This window comes from Gobio gobio, assembly GCF_949357685.1.
Source record: "Gobio gobio genome assembly, chromosome: 17".
NCBI lineage: Eukaryota > Metazoa > Chordata > Actinopteri > Cypriniformes > Gobionidae > Gobio > Gobio gobio.
Genome location: NC_137110.1, coordinates 15,099,463 through 15,113,468, shown reverse-complemented (window position 1 = coordinate 15,113,468; position 14,006 = coordinate 15,099,463). Strand labels below are relative to the sequence as shown.

The window sequence follows — 14,006 nt, the reverse complement described above, 5'->3', positions numbered from 1 at the left end:
ACAAAAATTCAAAACCGCATGCATTAAGGTATACTAATTGCTGCATCATCAAATCATTTCAAATACTCATAATCATCAAATACTTTCAAACAAACACATCTCTTACCATCAGTCCAACAGGCATCTGGGTCTAGGTACTCCTCTACGACCTCCACTACAGCCATTTCCTCCTCATCCGGCTTTATGTCAATAGTACTTCCCTCGGAAGAACTGGTGTCATCCAGCTAGAGGAAACAACACATATTAATATATTTTGAATCATTCTTCTACTTCTATTTTATCTATTTATTTGAACAAGAATCTTTCCAGGTGGTCACAAACAAGGTCAACATAAGGTGCACTTAAATCAAATGAAATGTGCTGAATCAACTTAATTCTTTAACTTTTTGTCACAAATTAATATGATTATGTTCAATCCACTTATTGTGTTAAATCCACTGTTAAATTAAAGTTACAGTAATAATTTTGTGTTGGCATACATGAATAATTTTTGTTGACATAACTAACTGGACAGTGGACCTGAAGTTCCCGGCATGCTTTGCATGGGACTGCATTAGGAGAGTACAATTTTAGCAAGTCTTCAGCAAAGACTTGTTAGCGCTTAATGTTCAGTTATGTTGAAGATTTAGAAGAGTTTCTCAGGTTATGGGTAGTTATGATGACTATAATGTTTTTTTGCTTTACGCAGTGAGCAAAAACTATGCTAATTACCAGTAATGGACCAGTGTCTACTTATTTGCTCATCTTATATGTTGTATATAATAATAATATAAGCAAAATTGTCTTTAGCATACTAACATGTGCTATAATTAACACAGGAACTTAAATTTATTAAAGGTCCCATGGCATGGCATTTTTCTATTATTTTATAATGTTTCCTGAGGTGTACTTATATTAAGAATAATAAAGTTCTGTGTGAACTTGAATAATTAGCTACACATCAGAAATCACTGATCACAGATCAGAAGGAACTGAAAAAAGACTTCTGTTTTCATTTGTACATCCAAACACTGAGAAACTGCCAGCATTCACTCGTTCACAAGCCATGATCTCTCGAGGACAAAATGGCGCTCACATGGGCATGCCAAATTCTCTGGGTGGAGGAAAGGGAGGTAACCGTTCCTGTTATGATGTCATAACAGGAAAATTCAAGATCAGCTCGTCTGGGCTGTCATTTTCTCAAAGGCAGAGAAAGACAGCCAGAACTCGGTTTACACAGATCAAAATTTCTAGCCACTTGGGGACAATATTCAGGCTAGGGGAACTCATATTAATGCTGAAAAACCTCATAAAATGAAAATTTCATGCCATGGGACCTTTAAGTTGATTCAACAAAACATTATTTGTTTAAATGAACTTGTTTTATTCTTGTTGTACCGTGGAAATTTTTTTCTTCTTTGTGTTTGTGTGTGTGTGTGTGTGTGCATGCGTGTGTGTGTGTGTGTGTGTGTGTGTGTGTGTGTGTGATCCTGACTAATCCAGCACTCCAATCAATGCTTTCTCTAGTGAAAAACTTCTGCTGTGTTCGTCCACAGAAATCCCTGAAAGCAAGATGCAATATAAATTGATACCAGCACATGAGTAATAGTGAGTCAATAATCTTTCCCACTAGTAAGTTATAAACTGAAGCCAGATATGTCCTAGCACTAACCTTCACTGTTCTTCTGGGTGTCTAGCTTAATTAGCATTCATTCTACCCAAGACACAATTAACCTTGACTCAACACTAACTGAATTAACAAGGTTAAAAACGATCATCTTCATATGCAAATCAGACAGTGATGAATGACTTTTTGCTGTATTTTATGCAAATCAGGTGTTGTCTATTGATTTACTTTTTGTTGTATATTAAGGTACAGCACATTTATATTTACGTCTATCTTACAACAGAAAATAATAAAGCTGAGACAAAAAAGAGCACCATATCTGAGTTAATATATTTATAATATAATCAAATTAATATAATAAGCAGTGTTTCGAAATTGACCTTTTATTATTATTTCTGGATTGATTACCCTCTGGTTTTGACCTCATGTATGTTATATGGATTACAATTATGGATTACACACAATAAAGCTTGCGTTCGGATCTCTTAGTCACATCTCCGAGCAGTACACGTTACAATAACATAATGTAATTAATATAATATAATATAATATTAAAAGGAAGCAACTTAAATGTGACATATAACTCCATGTGCAGAGTCATCAAACTCTCTTACTCCAAGCACCTATCATAATTCAATAATAATACAAACACAGGCACATGCATATACCCATACAAACACATTTCCAATCCTATTGGAAGTGTCTGACCCTGATCACAGCAGGCCAAGAGGACACAGCCGTTTTATAAAACCCTAATCATTAATATACATACATACACACACACACACACACACACACACACACCGGTAGTCTGAAGCATCAAAAGCAAAAAATAACCCTTTCACACCACCACTGCAGTCCTCCCTGACCTAGCCTGACCAATCAAAAATGAAGACCCACCCAGCACTGCTCCGACTGGCTAACAAAAATGATCTACTCTAATGCCACTGGCTAGATGTTCAGCACATGTAGTTCAGCAGTACTGGATCTGTTACGTCTAAACTGGGTCAAGGTGACCTAGTCTTTGTACAGAGACCAGGACAATGACAGGAGAGTCAGTATAAATGTATGTGCTGCATATGTTGAACTACATTTGATTTTGGATGACAAGTGACTGATGACATTCATTTTTGGTTCAATCTGCTCCCTGGTAGCATTCTAATACATACATAGAACAGAAAACTATTGCACTGATTCTTGAGATAAGGGACAAAACATGTTTTAGATGTTAAAAAATAAAAACTAACACTACTAAAAAAAATTATATTTACTCACTCCATAACTTAATTTGTGTCAACACTGTCAGACACACTTAAAAGCATACTAATTTAATTTAATCTATCCAAAAACAGTGTAAAGTCTAATTCAGTAAAGGAACTAAGTCATAAAATACATTCTCGGTTTAGTTTTTTTGTCACTATTATGAACATCCCGGTTTCTACATTTCTTAATTCTTCCCCCTCCTTTTAATATTAAACATATACCACACCAATGTTCTTAGGTAATTAAGACACAATATCATGTAGTTCCATTGATGTTTTAACATTTTTACACAATAAATTGAAAAAAAGAATAAGACATTTCTTTCAAAATTAACAAAAACCTTCTGATGGAGTTGACAAATACTGACAGTGTTGTCAAAAGCCCAGCTGGGGCCAAATATACAGTAAATAGAATCATAAAAACAGCATTAGAATAATTCCCAAAATGCAAAAAAACATATTAAATCACATTATACAGTTTTTTGAGAGAACTTGACGGATAAAACATGACGGAGTTGACACATTTTTTTTTTTTTCCACCTTGTTGTACAGTGAGGCAATTTAGTTTTTTTCCCCAGTTGTATCTGCCTTAATAAACATATCAAAATGGCAAGATTTATCCCACACCTGTTTACAGAAACTATTATACTGCGATGACGGAGTTGACATGTTAAAGCTGTGACCACAGAGACATCAATATTGTTTGTTTAAAATATTTAAAAAATCTATAACTTCCAGGACTATGTGTCCTACTGTGAGACCCACAATGAGCAGGAAAAAGTAAATGCTCCTCAGAGTTAAAGCTGCCCATGACACTGCCTGATTTATTCAGAATTATAACAAATCCTGACGTAGTTGACGCTAAGTGAGGAGACAACTTTTATAGCTATTTTTTAATGGAAATTTTCTTTAGATGTAACTTTTTCTAAGTATTTTTATTGTGTTGATATTCATACTTTTTCACATAAAAAGGGCTTTTGTGTTTGGGACATATTTAGTCCCTTATCTCAATAATCAGAGATTGAATACCTTTAAGGGGCTAGCTATGCGCTTTGTTCTGAGGGGTATATCACAGGTTTAATAACCTTATTTTATTGAAAGGCACACACATACCTACATATACATACACACACACACATACATATATATATATATATATATATATATATATATATATATATATATATATATATATATATATATATATATATATATATATATATATATATATATATATATATATATATATATATATATATATACACACAAAGGAAAAATATTACATCATCTGGTGGACTGCATCTATTCTTTGGCTGAGTGGCTCAGCACTCAGCAGAAGCAGCAAGGCAATAAATCACAGGAATAGCACAACTCAACATTCTTATACTGCCTGCAAAGCCTTAATCCACCCATACTGCTGTAATCTGCACCCCGTAATCAACTACTGAGACTGACTTCATCTAGTCAGGCGCTACAAACACACACTGTCATAATCTGATCATACTCCCTTTAATCACAGCTTCTCATCATTTGATTAATTAAAATATACACATTTAAACATAATGTATTTAGTTCCCAAAGTATCAAAAAGGAAATAAAAATGACTAGTTTGCTGTACAATTCAATGCAGTTTTAATAATCTATATTTGTTTGATAAATCATCCTCTACTGACTCATGGAGCCTTCTTTTGTTATTTTATTAATAAATAAGTAATCTTTAATCAAAAAGCCCTATTATGGCCTCAGGAAATATATAAAGTGATGTGATTGAATGTTAAACAATCATGTTGTACCAGGACGAGAAAGTCTAACAGCCAGCATACACAAGCCAACTCTTTCTGAAGTAAAATGATGCAAAAAGCAACATAGACTCAAAATGATGATCCTTGTGAATTCTGTACAGTAAGCAGTAGTAAGCCATTTTCAATTCCTCAAAGAATACAGTATGGGCTAGATACAATTTTCCACTGGTTTACTTCAGCCTAATAATTTTTTACAATAACCTCAGCACCTGCTTTAGTTTTAATATATGAAGTCATCGAAACAGAATTATTTTTAGTATATTTACATTAAAATAATAGTTTTATTCTAAGATTGTAGAGTTTACAGTAAATGAAAAATATATGTAAATGTCTTCATCACTCTAAATTCTAAAGGAAAGTTAAAATGAGTGTTTAAACTGTGCTGCATCCAAATTCTCTATAAAGATCCAAAACCGCATTAAAAGTAGAATTAAAATATGCTAGTTCTGACGCACCTCTGTCCCTAGTATCAGAGGTGCTACTGATGCTGCTTCGGTGTAGTAAAAAAGGTTGCTATTGCCATGATCATTCATCATTCACTTCAACCTGTGCTTAAAGGTATAGTTCACCGAAAAATATTTACTCACCCTCAAGCCATCCTTTATATTACATTCTTCTTTCAGACGAATACGATCAAAGTTATATTAAAAAATATCCTGGCTAATCCAAATATTATAATGGTAGTGAATGGCAGCCCAAAATTTGAAGCCCAAAAAACATACTCCACAAGGCTCCAGGGGGGTTAATAAAGGCATTCTGAAGTGAATTGATGGGTTTTTGTAAGAAAAATATCCATATTTAACATAAAGTAAAATATCTAGCTTCCAGCGGACCGCCTTCCGTATTCAACTTTCGAAAAATTGTTATGCCTATCGCAGTTCAAAACACTTCAGACGCCAGTTACACTTTTTTGTAAGTTGAATACGGAAGGCAGTCTGCCGGAAGCTAGATATTTCACTTTATAACGTGTGAAATATGTATATTTTTCTTACAAAAACCCATCGATTCTCTTCAGAAGGCCTTTATTGACCCCTGGAGTCGTGTGAAGTATGTTTATAATGGATGGATGCACTTTTTTGGGCTGCCATTATAAAGCTGGGAAGAGCCAGGACATTTTTTTATATAACTCTGAAAGAAGAATATCATATACACCTAGAATGGCTTGAGGATGAGTAAATCATGGTAATTTTCATTTTTGGGTGAACTATCCCTTTAATACCAAAGACTGAATATATTCCAAATAGATAGAAGTTGGTCTTGCATGCCCGAAATAGCTACCAAGAGGCATTGTAAATATGGCGCCAAGTGAACTGACTTTCCTTGAAAGGAACTTTATTAATACTCACATCTTTGCTATTTTCCACATCCGACTCACTGCTGAAGTCCTCTGTGTTGAGGTTCTCAAAGTCCGACTCTCCCACAGCGATGGGAACCCGTACTGTTAGGTTGGGGTTGTGTATGAAGGACATGGGCTCATCATCAATCATGTACTTTCCTACGCTGCTACCAATGCCGCTTGTGGTGCCATTACCATTCTTGGGGTAATTAAGATCACCACATTTGATCTCCACACCAGTGTGGTTACCCATGATTTTTTTGTCATACATGTCATCAAGAGGTTTATCTTCGTCTTCCAAAGGTTTCTTCTTCAGGATGTGGGCCACCAGGAGACGTACGTGAATTTTGAACCAAGCGATACCCTTCTTAATGCGGATCACTGAAATCTGCAGGTTGTTCATCTCACCGTCATCATCTGTGGCTGCCAGATTATCAGCGCTGAAAGAGCTGAGCAGCAAGGCCAAGAACAGGTTCAGCACCTGATCAAGAGAAAGATCACCACTTTAGCTTTTTCATATGCTGCATTTGATTGTAGACTTGAAGTCCACAAGACCATAGGCTTAGAAATAACTGCAACATAGGAAACCTTAAAACTCACCACCAAGTTTCCAATGACCATCACCATCATGAATACAGTGAGACACATTGTTTGTCCAGCCACCTCCATACAGTCCCACATGGTCTCAATCCATTCTCCGCACAGCACCCGGAACACAATAAGAAAGGAGTGGAAAAAGTCGTTCATGTGCCAGCGGGGCAGCTCACAGGTCAAAGGTGCGATCTTACACACACAGTCTTTATAGCTCTTCCCAAACAGCTGCATGCCCACCACAGCAAAGATGAAGACGATGATGGCCAGCACCAGGGTCAGGTTTCCCAAAGCTCCCACAGAGTTACCAATGATCTTTATCAGCATGTTCAGAGTGGGCCATGATTTAGCCAGCTTAAACACCCTCAGCTGTATGAGAGAGAAGTTTGGGGTTCACAAAACGATTGGAAAGTATGAGACATTGTACACTACCTAAAAATTTGGGGTTGGAAAGAGTTTTTGAAAGAAGTATTTTATGCTCACCAAGGCTGCATGTATTTGATAAAAATAAAACAGTAATATTGTGAAATATTATTACAATTTAAATAAATGATTTCTGTAATGGCTACATTAGTCCAGTCTTCAGTGTCACATGATTCTTCATATTCTAATATGCTGATTTGGTGCCTAAAGAACATTTCTTATAATTAATGTTGAAAACAGTTGTGCTGTTTAATATTTTGCAGAAACTGTGAGACTTTCTTTTCAGGATTCTTTAATAAATAGAAAGTTGAATAGAAAAAAACTGCATTTATTTTAAATAGAATTTGACTGAAATAGACTTTACTTTTGATCATTTTAATGTGTCTTTGCTAAATAAAAGTATTAATTTATTGGAAAAAAAATCTTTCTAACCCCAAATTAAATATTTTCATAAATATTAACAAACAAGAGAGATGGATTAATGCAAATGCAAGGCACTAGTGATGCTTGCATATCTAATACAATTTGATACTATCTATCATACAAAAACATGTGCTTGGGCATATCTTCACTCATAACGCACCAATCTGAAGGATCTGAGCACAGACAGTCCTTCTACATCAGCCAGCCCCAGCTCCACCAAACTCAGGCTCACAATGAAACCATCAAATATATTCCAGCCCTCCTGGAAGTAGTAGTATGGATCCATGGCTATCAGCTTTGCAAACATTTCAGCTGTGAAGATACCCGTGAACACCTGAGATAAAAAAAAAAAAATGTAGACAAAGAAAAATGTTATTAGGATGACCTTAACAACAATGTTGACAGAAAATGTTATGTTACATTGTAGATAAATATGTTAGTATCAATAGGAAACAAGTAAATTGTAGATATATAGAAACATGTTGGAGTTTATTTTGTGGTTACCAGCTAGCATTTACTGGAATGCTCTTTTGCAAAGACCAGATTTGAACTTTCAATAAATATATGCTGAACTGTCAAATAGGTCTGTTTCATCAAAAATGTGAACATTTCTACCACTGGACATGTTCATCATACCTTTACAGTTTATCAATGTAATAACCCACAGAGCTTCCTGTAAATAGTAACGTTTTGCTTCCTATACAAGTGCCTACACATATACTGTATCTCTCAATTCCTCAGTATTGTAAGCATGAATACTGTGAGACCACTGAATCGGATACGAGAAGGAGGGGATGGGCTGTGGAAGATACTAGAGACTGGAACGTTTGCGGAAGATTGGTTTAATGCAGGCTGCATTTTCAATGTAGGTACATCATATACTGAGGAGTAGACATCAGTGCTGCGCTGCCAGAGACATAACTTAAAATGGAAATGTGGGACAGGGTCCAGTGTTGCTGCTCATTACAGAAATGAGAAGATGGTTAGGACTGAGAAAGGAAACCATTGAATTTAGGGCTGTCAATTGATTTTAAAATGCAATTCAATTAATTAAATTATATGCCAATCAGTTAAACCTATATATGAGATAAAAGGCCCCATATAATATATAACATAAAATATAATTTTACTCAAAATAATGTGCTACTCATAGAGCAAAACCATTAAAAAAACGTGTCTCAAGACACCTGCATTCTGTTTCACTCTTCCACAAGAATGTGTCCGGTATGAATGACCCCTTTGGGGTTTTGTGGTTAAAACGCGAAACGCAGAGCAGTGAAAAAACAAAGCAAGGTCTGCAATTTTTTTTTTTAAACAAACTTCTCATAACATAAGCGCCATGTTTTTAGAATGCCATGTCATGCTCAAGGCGTTTTAAAAGATTTAAAACAGTCAGTGACATCTGTCTCAATCTTCTTACCAGGTTTCCAACAGAAAGCACCTCCTCAAAGTGTGGTGTCATGGGATAATGCTCCATGGCCATGAAGACTGTGTTCAGCACAATGCATATAGTAATAGCCAGGTCTACAAATGGATCCATCACTATAAGGTTGACTATCTCTTTTATTTTTATCCAGATTGGACAGCACTCCCATATCAAGAATGTGTTGGAAAACTTATACCAGCAGGGCGGACATTTTCTCTGAGAGTCCTCCAGCTCTGTGGTGATAAAAAAAAGAATAAGGTTAAGAGAGGAAGATAAAAATACAGACAGACAGACAGACAGATAGACAGATAGATAGATAGATAGATAGATAGATAGATAGATAGATAGATAGATAGATAGATAGATAGATAGATAGATAGATAGATAGATAGATAGATAGATAGATAGATAGATAGATAGATAGATAGATAGATAGATAGATAGATAGATAGATAGATAGATAGATAGATAGATAGATAGATAGATAGATAGATAGATAGATAGATAGATAGATAGATAGATAGATAGATAGATAGACATTACACTATACCTTCCACCAGCGTGTTAGTTACAACAGTCATTGCACTATTGGCTCGCTCTTTCCGGCTAAAAGAAGTATTGAGCTGGTCCACTGACACCATAAGAGAACCTGAGTGTTTTCTCTTCCCCTCCACCTCTGTGGTCTGAGAACAGAAATGACATGAGGTGAAGAAAGACAAAGATCAATCAGAGATGGGATTTTATCAAGAACCATGCAACCTATGTCAACACACATGTACAAGCTGACAAAAACACAAGCCCAAACTCATACTCAACTGTATTGTTCCATTTAGCCACTGCTGACATATTCCTAAAGTGGATTCCCTCACTAAATCACTCTGTAAAGAATATCTATACTTCTCAAATTGAGTTCAAACAAACTACTTGCTTTAATAGAATATAATTTGATTCTTGTAAGATAACAGCATATGGACCTACCATAGTTTCCCTTACAGACATCCTACAGTAAGTAGCTATATTATCTGCACAATAGTCAGACATAACCCTGAATTTAAAATAGAATTCAGAATACAGAATTCTTGACTTTTATACACTATACCAAAGTATAAATAATTGAAGCCTTGAGCAGTGGTTTTAAATCCCTCTAATGCGGCCTTAAAATGATTTAAAATAATATTCAAATCAAGCAGAAAAATACGCTAAAACAACAAAAAATTCAAGATATTTATTATTTTAACAACTGTTTTTTTTCCTTTGAAGAACCAGAGTTCTTCAATGAGGTAGTCTAATTGTAAAAGTGTGATTTATTTTGAATAATGTTGTTGACGGTGGAGGGCCTAGAAGTCAGAAATCGAGAACCACTGTCTTAGAGGAATAATTCACCCACAAATGACAACTCAGGCATTGTTACTCTTGTGTAGTTACAAAACTGTAGGTTTTTTCCCCCATTTTTGGGTGAACTATTCATTTAACTCTATGATATCTGAGATTGTGAATTAAAGATAATCTGTTTATTTTTTATATATCAGTTACAAGACCATTCGTTTATCACTGCCAGCTGCTCAAAATGTTGCCTACTTGTCCTCCAGAGAATATCATCATGCAGGAAGACAATTTACACATTGGTTAAGGCCCAGTTTTCACTGCCATTAGAAAAATCTCTTGAATATCAATTCACTTGGTATATTGTGGGTGTTGGTCAAGACAATAGCCCATTTCACACATACAGTTCTTTACTGGTAAATTACCTGTAAATCAGTTCTGGCAATTTCCAGCTATGAGAAGTAAATCACTGGTATGATGCTGTGTGTGAACAAAGAATGAAAATTACCAGTTTAAGCATGCACAAGGTCAGAAAACGCTGACGTATGAAGTATGCATTAGGCTATGTTGAAGCTGTTGACGGTAAGATGGTAAGATTCTGCACTATAGCTACCAAATTAAGAGCTGGCAACCTCAGTGTTCTACTCAAAGCGGTTCACATCCTCAGACTCGGATTTATACGTTTCTATGGCAACACTGTCAACAGCGAAATGATCTGCAACAGTCAAGTGGTGCAAGTCAGCGCTCTTTAAGTTACTCATATTTGTACATTATTGTAAGGTTATGTGCTTTGAGAGTTAATTTAAACGCTTTGCAGACTCTGCTCTGGCTGTGCGCTTTCATGTGTTTTGAAGGAGGCGTGGCTTTGGAGATGCTCTGAATGACGGCTGGGATCTTATGATTTCAAAGCTAGCTTGCTATTGCTAGCCTCTCCGAAATTGCCTTCCCTACCTTGAATTGTTTTTCTATGCAAAATTGCGCTAGACAAACATCTGACCGCTGTGCCACATCTCACGCTCGAGATCATGCTTTCTTTTCCATTCATCAGTGCTACGCTTCTGCAGTTATTGCAGACTATAGTAACTGCAGTACTATAGTAATAACTATTAGGTGTCTTGTGTTTTTTAGAGTGATCATCTTCTGTCACTCAGACGATTTTTTAACTAAAATGAAACTAAAGCTCTTCTCCTCGTCCAGGTGGATGAAGAAAACTACTCAGCGTTTAAAGGTCATTTCTGATGACTGACATCACAGAGTTCACCGGTATTTTGGTACTGATGAGTGAATGGTATCATACCGTGCTTGTGTGAACAGTACATTTGTGTATTTACCGGAAAATCATTTAGGTAATTTTACAGTAGTGTCTTGGAATTGCTATGTGAAAGGGGCTAATGTTTATCTGTTTATCCTTACCGTTCCATTCAATTAAAAAAAAAAATTCATTTAGATTTTACATTGCAATTACTTGGTGAAGGCTGCATATTCGGTTGAATGCCTGAAACAGCATGCTGTTGTGAAAACTGGGCCTGAGATCATGCTTCCCACACAGGAGGAGAAGGCAAAGAGAGTATAAGGATGTCAATCCACCATGCTAACTAAAATGAGGCAGAATGCTGTTATTGGAAAGGTAAGGTTAGGTTTTTCTTGCATCACACTTTATTTGGAAGGGAACAGAGAGGTCCTGAAATTATGAGAAAATCGATGTGGAAAACATTATATATGTCGGAAAAAATAAAATGACAAATTTGAAGTTGAGGTTTACATGAAGTTGTGGGTTAAGTGTGACCTGAAGAATATTGTAGGTACCTTATTTAATGTGGTAATGTAATTAGTATGTAAATTACGTTTAGAGGGGAGGGGTTTCATGATAAGTTATTTTAAAGATGGGCATTAATGTGCACAAAGGGACCCCTCGAAAACTCTCCCAATTTTTTTTTTATTTGATTGGCCATGCCATTCACAGAGGGAGAGCACTGGCAGGGAGTGGGACTGGTAGGATTGTTAATCAAGACAAGAAGGAAAAAAGAGACAATAAAGGGAGGAAAAGGAATCATTTTGGAGTTGAGAAAGTATAGACAGACTAGAAACTCGGTGAAGAAAAGGACAGAGTCAAAATGCGGTAAACAAAAAGGGAAAGAGAGGTAAAATCTGAACCGGAATCATAATCGGCCACTTTTGTCATGCCTATACTCTGAACCTGCCCCCTGTGGACGTCCTTACACTGTCATCAGAAGCTGCCTTATCTATTTTCACCTCAGGCAGTAGCCGGCCGGACCCAGGCCCGATCAGAGACACCACTCCGTTGCAGTCCACTGTGCTGTTTCTCTTGCAGCCTGGGTGGGGTGCCAGTGGGTTAATGCGTGAGGAACCCTGGCTGTAGCCGCTGTAGCTGCTGCGCCTGTATGGGACAAAGAGGGAGCCGCGGCGGTGGTCTTCGCTCTCCTCGACCGTACTGTGCTCATCGTCCGCAAACTCGTTCTCCGAGCCCTTGAAGCTGAATATACTGCTGCGGCGGGACATGAAGGGCGAGCCAGGGATACTCAACAGGGACTGTAAAAAAAGAAGAACGGCACACATGAGAATGAGGTATCTTCAGTGAGTGCAGGAAGCCAGTGTAACATATAAACACAAGAAGAGAAAGACATTTGCATTGCCCTGTTTTCCCATTATTTTTTCTGAGTGGTCTGCCAACTAGTGACTCTCAGAGAAGTGGAGAACAATAACTGCTGACCAAAGTGATTCTATTAATTATTTAACAGCTAACTGCAGGTCACTTCTGGTATTCAGAGAACCATTGTTCTCTATTCTTTCATAACTCAAAACCCAGTAAAGCTGACCAATGCAAGTCAGCATGAAATCAAAACAGACCTTGTTTACTGTCTTATATACTTTTTATTTCTTTTATTTATCTCATTTCAATATCTTCATGCTTTCCTCTTAATAATATCAGTGTTGTTATTGCTAACTAAGGCTGGGCGTACACTTTGCGAGTTTAGACGATCTTGAGCCCTTGCTTAAAGGTGCTGTATGTAAGTGTTTCACTTTACTAAAGCATAAAAATACCATAATATGTTTGCAGATATTTAGGAAAATAAATCCACCTACTTGTTTCTCAGAAAAACAATGTTACAGCCAGTTATTCTACTTTGAAATGTGCGTTCCATTTTGGAATGTCTGTTTCTGTTTTGTTCAGTGCGATAATGCTGAAACGTTGCCAGTTTACCCAATAGTATTTCGACAGCCCAGGTTGCCAGTTGGCGGAAAACAGCGTATTGCAGCCATGATAGCCAGCGAACAAACTGGGTCAGAGATCGCAGATTCTACCCGACCTAAAAAGCCTCGGCATCCATCTAACAATCTCTATGAACGAGAGATTATTAAAATGCGGATAAATCAACTCATCAGCTTACAGTGTGGGTTTCACTGTAAATTGCGCTCGCTTCTGTTGCGTGTCCTACCTATTTCGACCACAAGCTGCCGATCCTACATACAGCACCTTTAAACTAATAAAATTATTTTTTTCATTCATTCAAAAAGAACGCTGAAATAAAATATACATATTAGATGAAAAATATTAGACTAGAAATGTTGCCTTGGCAAATAACTGAAATAAAATAACTTCAAGTTAAAATAAATTAAAACTAATTAGAAATATTAAAACAACAACGAAAAAAGACTAAAAATTAAACTGAAAATATTCAAATAAAATCTAATTCAAAACATTAATAAATACTATAAAAGTGTATAAATAATACCAAAATAACATAATTAATATAACCTAATATGTGTTAGCCAATGGCTATTTAGCAATTGT

General features: G+C 36.3%; 2 protein-coding genes across 2 annotated transcripts in view; both read right to left on the bottom strand.

The window, feature by feature from the left end:
- Positions 1-14,006, bottom strand: part of chchd4b (coiled-coil-helix-coiled-coil-helix domain containing 4b) — a 616,826-nt gene that overhangs the window by 160,800 nt on the left and 442,020 nt on the right. The window lies entirely within an intron of this gene.
- scn8ab (sodium channel, voltage gated, type VIII, alpha subunit b) overlaps positions 1-14,006 on the bottom strand; it is a 62,926-nt gene that overhangs the window by 22,828 nt on the left and 26,092 nt on the right. The window contains exons 12-18 of the mRNA XM_079840504.1: positions 12,446-12,742; positions 9,420-9,552; positions 8,864-9,102; positions 7,604-7,777; positions 6,607-6,966; positions 6,017-6,487; positions 107-224 (exon numbers count right to left, since the gene is read on the bottom strand). Coding sequence (XP_079696630.1) covers positions 107-224; positions 6,017-6,487; positions 6,607-6,966; positions 7,604-7,777; positions 8,864-9,102; positions 9,420-9,552; positions 12,446-12,742 — 1,792 coding nt within the window. The remainder of the gene's footprint in view (positions 1-106; positions 225-6,016; positions 6,488-6,606; positions 6,967-7,603; positions 7,778-8,863; positions 9,103-9,419; positions 9,553-12,445; positions 12,743-14,006) is intronic.